The sequence below is a fragment of the Halyomorpha halys genome, unplaced genomic scaffold (genome assembly GCF_000696795.3).
Source record: "Halyomorpha halys isolate HHAL.00 unplaced genomic scaffold, Hhal_1.1 Scaffold47.1, whole genome shotgun sequence".
In the NCBI taxonomy this organism is placed as follows: domain Eukaryota; kingdom Metazoa; phylum Arthropoda; class Insecta; order Hemiptera; family Pentatomidae; genus Halyomorpha; species Halyomorpha halys.
In genome coordinates, this window is record NW_027114806.1 from 1,493,702 (window position 1) to 1,502,082 (window position 8,381).

Here is an 8,381-nt window from a genome sequence, read left to right on the forward strand (position 1 = left end):
AAAAACTTTAATACTAAATAGATAATAGAATTTTATTAAAATTTTATAATATAAAAGATTCTTAATCTCAGGGCGGGTTGCTAGGCAATCAGGAACAGACACTTACAATAATTACACTTAATTAAATTAATATCTCTTTTACAAATGTATTTAAATTTAGGTATAACACAACTAACCAATTTCACAATCTTCTTTTGATGGTTCTGGTTATCTTCTTTTTTCTAATGTTATGTCCTATCGTCAAAAATGGGTTCCAGTCCTTCCAAAAAGCTATGTCTCTCTCACAACAATGGCTTCCAAACTTTCCCGCTCCCAGCTGACGGACGTCCTCTCACCAGGCAATCCAAATTAAGAGTGCTTTTCTTCTTGGTTGTCTTCCTTTTTCAAACTGTCCACTCTTGCTGGACATAAATTGATGAGGACCTCCTCATCCTGGAAACATCATTTCTCCTGCGCGCCCAAACAACGAATGAATCTAAAAACCAAAACCTGCCTCGATGTTCCATGTAAACATCGATTGTCGCATAACAGTTAGGGATTTTTGCAAATGATTTACTTTCTGAATATTATTCTTTAGCACTATTTCTTGACTTCTATTTTTTCTTAAATTTACTGTATTTTCAATTATGATGGGAAGAGTTAAAATAGTTTTTATGATATTTGAATCTGCTCAAAATGACCCCGATTCAACGGACTTGTTGACTGAAGAATACGTACCGCCATCTTGGTTTTGTTTTAAATCACAAATTTATTATGGACAATGAAAAGTGGTTAGCTTGCTTTTTGGATAAACAAAACAAATGTACAATATTAAAATGATACATAAAATAAAACATATCAAAAACCCTTTATATATCAAAATATACTATTTACTCAAAAAGAGCATTTTACAATCTATATATATATTTATTATATATTTATATATTTATGAAGGAGCAGAGTTCAGTGTGTTCTGAAAGTCAGCATGAATTTCCTTTACTTACATACCTTTCATTTCAAAGTACTTAATCACTGCTCAAATCTCAGTTTTTTCCATTGTCACAAATTACTACGTTTTAAACAACAACAAAGATATATATCGTATCAATATTGTTACTACCACTCACGTGTTCACTCATAAAGGATGTGTGATTATTGTGCGGGAACCTCGTTGCTCTAGCACTGACATCTAGCAGTATGATTCCGAGAACTTTTCAAACCACCTTCGTACAACACCTTTGAATGCTGTCGTAATGTTTCTTGCAACTTGGGCTGCCAAGTGTCCAAGTTGAAACTCATTTAAAAAAATTACTCTATAATCACTTATTTGTTCATGGTCATATTTGATGGCATACTAAACAATATGCTAATAAATTGAAATGATAGTAAATATTATCAAAAAAGAGAGGATTAATAACGGCTCATTATAATTTGTAAATGCAAACGTAGTAAACAACAAAAGTTCACTAATCCCGCTTTGAATTTCTTAAGTAGTAAAAATGGACATTTCATGTGAAATAAGCCAATATATAGGTGTGTTTGGTAGTGCATATATCACCTGTTGAAAATCATAGTGCTGTAATCCTGAAATCTATTAAGAAGAAAACAGTATTTCAAAGTTGTACTAAACTCTGAACTAAAACTAACTATAGCAACTTCCTTTGTTATTTTGTTTCTTTTTTTCCTTTAATTTTTAGCCTGTTTTCTAGGCATTACTAGATGTTTGATTAAAACTGACAGGCACCGATTCCTCCCTTAAAGACCCATTAATTTTGTTCACTCTAATGACATATGTCACACTCTACAGATATGGTGTTACAATTAAATTTTCACTACTTGTTAAAGAGGATATTAAAGTGGAATAATTCTAGTGTTGTTTGGCGATATGAGAGCGATCTTTATATTTTTAATTATTTTTATTACAGGAGGTCGTTTTAAAGACTGGACTTCATCTTCTTAGGTATGTTGCTGAGAATAAGTTTTATTCAAATAAAGTGAAAATTATGTTTTTTAAAATAATTTTGAAGTCACTAAAATTAATTTAGTGTCACAGTATTCTAGTCATTATTTATGGGATTACTCTGTCTACATTTATAATTATTATTATTATATAATGGCACATGACATTTTGTTTTATAATAATTTATTATAAAATTGATTTTGAAATGTTTTCCTTTTTTTATTTTTTAAATGAGTTAAGACAGTATAGCAAGTATACTTCAGTTGGCTTTTTATCTTAAATTGTTGTATTTGTTATTCTTGTTAACAATTATGTTGTTAAAATAGTACAAACATGCTTTTCTTTATCATTACTCCCACCAATGTAGTGATAGTTTTATTTTTTCATTAAAACCTCTAATGATTCGATTTAATAACATTGAGGTATGTCATTTTGTTGAATGATTGTTTATTCCTTTCTCTTTATTTTACATAACATTTATTGTCTGTTATTATTAATGTTATTTTGTAACTAACGAATTTAAGTAGGATATGGTACCAGTTATAGTTAACATTCCACTAACCTTTTATTTTATTATTGTTATTTCTCATTAATTGTAGTCGGTAGAATACAGATCAGATTACGTCTTTAAAATTAATATACTCATTACATTAATATTGAACTTAGATAGCAAAACAGTTCCAGTAATTATTTTTATATTATTTATAACTTTGAAGGGTACACTGGTTTTAATTAGCCTTAAAATTGAATTGAAAAATGTAACATTCCTTTTTGATGTTGCAGTTGATAGATCTTTAAAAAATACTCATTTGTTCATTTGTGATTTTAGATTAGTTGCCTTTGGATTTTAGAGGTATTTATTTTATGTACATATTCTTAAATTATTAGGTTTCTGAAACTTTTATTTTCTGATGTCAAATGATTTTTGTTTAGTAATAAATAATTAATAAAACTTATTTATGTTTATATCATATATAATATTTTTAAGAAGGCCGCCTTTTAAAAATATTTAATGTATAAAAAAATTTGATCCATAAAAATTTTGAAGTATTCAATAATCATGGTTTTTCATTTTGATAGTACTTGCTGTTCAGTTTTTGGTATTAAAGAAAACAAATTATCAGAGTTTTACTTAGAATTTTTTTATTTAATTGCTGATTTTTTAAATACAACATATTATTTATGACATGTATCAATTACAAACTTATGTTATGTCTATGCAGATAAAAAGAGTAATTTTTAATTTTTTGGGAGGAAAGGTAAAATTGCTTCTTGTGTGTTTCAAAACAAAGTCTTTTTTTTTTCTTGAAAAAAATATTTGTTAACTGTTAAGAAATTTTATATTCCATTTTGATTTGAATATTTTGAATCCCATTTTCTGTAAAAAAATAAATAAGATATTTGGTGCCTTGAAATTTTATATGTTAGGGTTCGACTATTTAGTCCTAAATATTTACTTGTCAGCGAAAACTTCTTAAGTTTACCCGAATATTCCCTTAAATAATTCAATAAGATTGACTTATTTTGAAAAGTTTATTTGCTCTATCACGATACAAATACTTCACCTGTCAAAATAAAACAGTTGACGCTACAAGCAAAAAATACTTGTCCCACCTTTAGTATGTTGATAGTAATTTTATTATTATAATGACTATTAAATTTTTTAATAATTTTAGCTTATTTTTTAAAATAATAAAAAACAAAAATTATGGACCCTTTATAAAGCTTTTTATTATATTTAATGAATAAGAGCATTGTAGAAATAAACAAATTTTTTTTTCATATAAAGTAGTGCAATTTTTTTTTATCAGGTATCAGAGCAGTTACCAAACTGATTTAAGTCAAGCCATATTTATTTTATTTTTCAATGTTATTGTCAAGATATCGTAGATGCCTTAATGATGCTTGAGAGTATTGTTGGTTAAAATAAAAAAAATATATATTATTGAGGTACTTACTGCTGAGAAAAGATGTATATATATATATTATGTATTTGTATTTTGCAATGTTTCCAGTGTATATGTTACGTTCTTTAGAAAATTAAGATATTTATAAATTAGTTTCTAGGTTTTTGAAGACTCAAGCTCTCAAAAAATTGGTTTATAATTAAAATGAGAGAAGTCTTCCAAAAAAGAGTACTAATTGTTGTAATGGCAATTTAAATAACACATTACCAGATAGCTAAATCAATTTGTCTGTAACTACTGTTATATTTTTAATATTAAAAAAAAATAACAGGAATATGTTGATAAACATACTGATGTGAAGAAGAGAAAGGATTTATTTATTTAGTTTTAATTACTTGCTTTAGAACTGTATATTAAATATAATGTACCACTGATTTGATGTAGAAAAAGTAATTTTTATTTGAAAAATTAACCTGTGTATTGTACTTGGAAGTTAGTTGTAAAACTCCCATTAATTGTGATCCACCTGCTTTAAAGTGCACTTACTAGTTTTTAAAAATATAAATATATTTTGGTATTTTGGAATACAAAATAAATTTTTTATTTGTTTTGTTGGAACACCTTTGTTATATTTTCAAAAATCTTTTTAATTCCCCTTACTGTACATGAAATAAGTATTGCTATTGTGAAAAATTATGAATCCGAGTTTTCGCCAGAAATACACACAGCACAAGAGCCGGAAAGAAAAAAAGCAAGTTAATTCACCCCAATTTTTTATTAATTTAATGAAAACTATGAATAATTACTAGTAAAAACTGATGAGTCTGCTAAGTATAGGCAGGGGAAATTAAAAATTGCGGCTGTTTCAAAACCTTAATTTTTCATTCGAAGCTCTATATCTTAAAAACTACCAACCATGTAAAATCTAAAAGAACATTATTTAAAGAAGAGTAATTTTGCCGAAATATTAGCCCTAATAGAGCTATTTACGTCCAATAGTTATCGAGATAAGGCCTTTTAAAAAGCAAGATTTAATAAAAATGTATTGATATATCAGTAATTAGTTAATTTATTTTGAGAAATCTATATCTCAGGAACTATGTGACGTTTGGATGTCTATTAGCAATAAAATTAAAGCTAGTTTAATGTACTATAAAGTAGTTTATTTTATGAGGACTACTTACCTTTGTAGTAAAAGTAGTTTTCATGATATTTGCTAAAATAAATTGATTTATAGTTGTTTGGACAATAAGTTTGATTTATGAAAAAATTTATTTCAGAAACCATAGTATGTACAGATGTCTGCCTGTAGTTGTTTTTATGATATTTGACAAAATAAACTCACAAAATGTTAATTTCTAGTTGTTCGTATAAAATGTTCAATTTTTGAAAAAATATATCTATAGACCCATGGCACATATGTCTGCCAACACTCAAAATAAAGGAAATTTAACTTACTCTAAAGTAGTTTATGACACTTATCTTCGTAGGGGTAGTAGTTTTTATGATATTCACATATGAATATAAATTTGGCAAATGAAAATTTGTTCAAACAACTAAAAATCAATTTATTTTAGCTAATTTCATGAAAACTACTCATATGAAGATAAGTGTCATAAACTGCTTTATAGCTGATTAAACTAGCCTTAATCTGAGTGCTAATAGACACCTGTACGTCAATGGTTTTTGAGATATAGATTTTTTAAATTAGATTCACTAACTACTGATCTTTTAGTACGTGCCATGCAACATTTTTATGAAATGTTGCTTTTTAAAAAGCTATGTCTAGAGAACATAAATAGCTCTATTAGGGCTTACATTTTACCATTTACTCTACTTTAAATGATGCTCTCTTAGATTTTCTATTGTTGTTGGTAGTTGTAAAGATATATAGCTCCAAATAAAAAATTAATTGTTTTTAGCGTTTTGAAACAGCCACCATTTTTTATTCCCCTATCTATACTTGGCAGACTCATCAATTTTGACTAGTAATTATACCTAGTTTTCAATTAAGTAATCAAAAATTGGGGTGAAATAACTGCCTTTTTTCTCCTCTTGAGCTCTTGTACTATCATTTTACAGTCTCTTGAGTCCAAATTATCAAATCTCATTAAATGGTCTTAGTTTATGTGAATAGCTTAGCTCAAAAACAAAATGTCTTGTCAAACTTAAATTACATACCTTAAAAATTAAGGCAGGTTATGCCTGGGATGCTACAGCAACTCTTTCGATAAAATAGATTGTAAGGAAGTACTTCTGGAGTATTTTTAATTTTATTTATTAAATTTTTAAATTCTTAACCATTGAGGGATGATCATATTTGATTGTTGTTGTCATTTAGTAAAACAACTTAATGAAATCAAAACATTTACCTTCATTTTGTATACATTTCCCCGTTTTATCAATGTTGCAATCCTAGAACTGAAAAAATTAAATCATTTTGCAGAAAATGCTTTTTTGACATGAGAATCATTTTCAAAAATTTTATCTTTAAGATAGTTGACCAAATTTCTGAACAAATCTGTTGGAGATGAGGTGGATGTGAGAGGACTTCATACCACAGGTCATTTATTTTCTGCACTGTCTGCCGTGAAAAATGAGGTTTGGTGTTCTTTAAGCGTATAGGTCCCTTCTAATAAACCATTTCTGGTTGTTTTTAGACAAGTTTTTGATGCATTATGTCAATATCACTGCAGTACAATGTGGATGATATGGTTTCACCTCTGGGTAAAAAGAAGAAATGTTTTCAAACCACTAGTGAATGGTCTGTTTGTTTCAACACCCTGCCCCAAACGCCATAGTAATGTTTCTTGCAGCTTGGACTACCGAGTGTCAAAGTTTAAACTTATAGAAAAAAAAAAGTTACAAAAAAATCATGTGTTTTCATGTTCATTTTTGATGGCATACTAAAGAATGTACAATCAATTGGAATTGATAAATATTATCAAGAGAGGATTAATGACAGCTCATAATTTGTAAACATAAATATAGTAATTATGAGAGATAGTTGACCGTGGATGATAAATGAGGAGAAGATGGTTGGGGGTGCGGTCAATGAAACACAAATAAGTATGACTAACTTATTTTTAATGTGCCGACGTTTCGGCTAGAGTTTCTAGCCTTCTTCAGGGCTGCTTGCTGAAAAGTTGAGCGCCTAATCAAAATTAGGAGTGATGGTGTTCCAAATTATTGGTCTGAAAACACATTCATCAATTGTTACAAATTGCAAATATTATGCTTATGTGAAGTGTAACAAGTAGAACATAAGTGTGATTAAATAAATGTTTTTAACTACTTAATTTTATTCCAAAAGATTCGCTATTCGAGTACTGGTTTAGACTGAAATTTGTTTTTTACTTTAAATTAGGTTACTATATTTAAATAGGTTGCTGAGGTGAATTTTAAAGAAATTGCTGTTTCAAAATGAGCTAGGATAAATTTAAACTCAAAGTAGGGTGGTAAGTAAAAGTTACCATCGGATTTTCAAATTCTATGAACACATCTATTATTATAGTTATTTCTGAAATTTGTAGGATTGGTCGAACCTTATGGCTAAAAATCTATTATTCCTATATATGGTTAGGATAATAAAGAAATTATGAGAGTAAAATTATAACAATAATAAATTATTTAATAAGTGGTAAAGTACACTAGAAAAAATTAATTTGTACTGTCTGGTCAGCTTGTAGAACTATCATTTTTACGATTAAATATTTTGCAACTCTAGCATTTTGAGAACTTCCTGAAAAAAATTTTTTATAGGTAATGCAGAAAATATTTTCAAATGATTCCCACTGGGTGATGTACAACTAGTTTAGGGACCTGTGAAAGTGAATTTTCGACATTAGAACAAGAAATGCAATTGTCACTAGGTCATGCAACTTTTTTTAAAAATTACTGTATTACTATAACACTTCCAGTAACTAATTTTAAAAGAAAGAATAGTGCAATTCTAAGACGTTGAAAGAAGAGAAGTTTTTAATGTAATAACAAAATTAAAAAAGTTTTTATATTTGATTACACTTACCTTGAGATGAGTTATCCATAACCAGTGTAAGTAATAAGAAGCTGCTTGTAGGTAATATAATACTATTTGGAAAAACCAATAACCTGTATTTCTTCAATCTGTGGATAATAAACCTGAACAGCAGGGATGCCCACAATGTTACTATTATATTATATATATTACTATTGAGGAATGATTCATAAACATTAGGATTATCAATGTTAGCAATTTAAAAAAGTGAACTCAGTATAATTTCTTTTTCAAATTGATTCATTATTTATAGTATAATACAATTAAATGATTATACTAAGTTGAAAGATTCCATAACTATTTTCTTTTCAGACACGGAGGATTGTCAGGAATAGATTGGAATGAATTGTTAGAAACTAGTGGGTTTATACAGGCAAGGAGTTTGAATTTAAGGGGGTTATTTCGGGCCAAATTAGCAACAAATGGAATTAAGGTCTTTTTGGATAATTTTGTTTGAGACATAATAAAGAATATTAAAGATTCTTCAAAGGATTTTTGA

The 8,381-nt window shown here is 27.8% G+C and overlaps 1 protein-coding gene across 2 annotated transcripts in view; it reads left to right on the forward strand.

Annotated features, from left to right (window-relative positions):
- LOC106689762 (DENN domain-containing protein 2B) overlaps window positions 1-4,464 on the forward strand; it is a 19,862-nt gene extending 15,398 nt beyond the window's left edge. For both annotated transcript variants that reach the window (XM_067051909.1, XM_014434935.3), the window contains exon 12: window positions 1,905-4,464. In XM_067051909.1, the coding sequence (XP_066908010.1) occupies window positions 1,905-1,939 (35 nt within the window). In that variant the 3' untranslated portion in view covers window positions 1,940-4,464. The remainder of the gene's footprint in view (window positions 1-1,904) is intronic.
- Window positions 4,465-8,381: the final 3,917 nt, after the last annotated feature.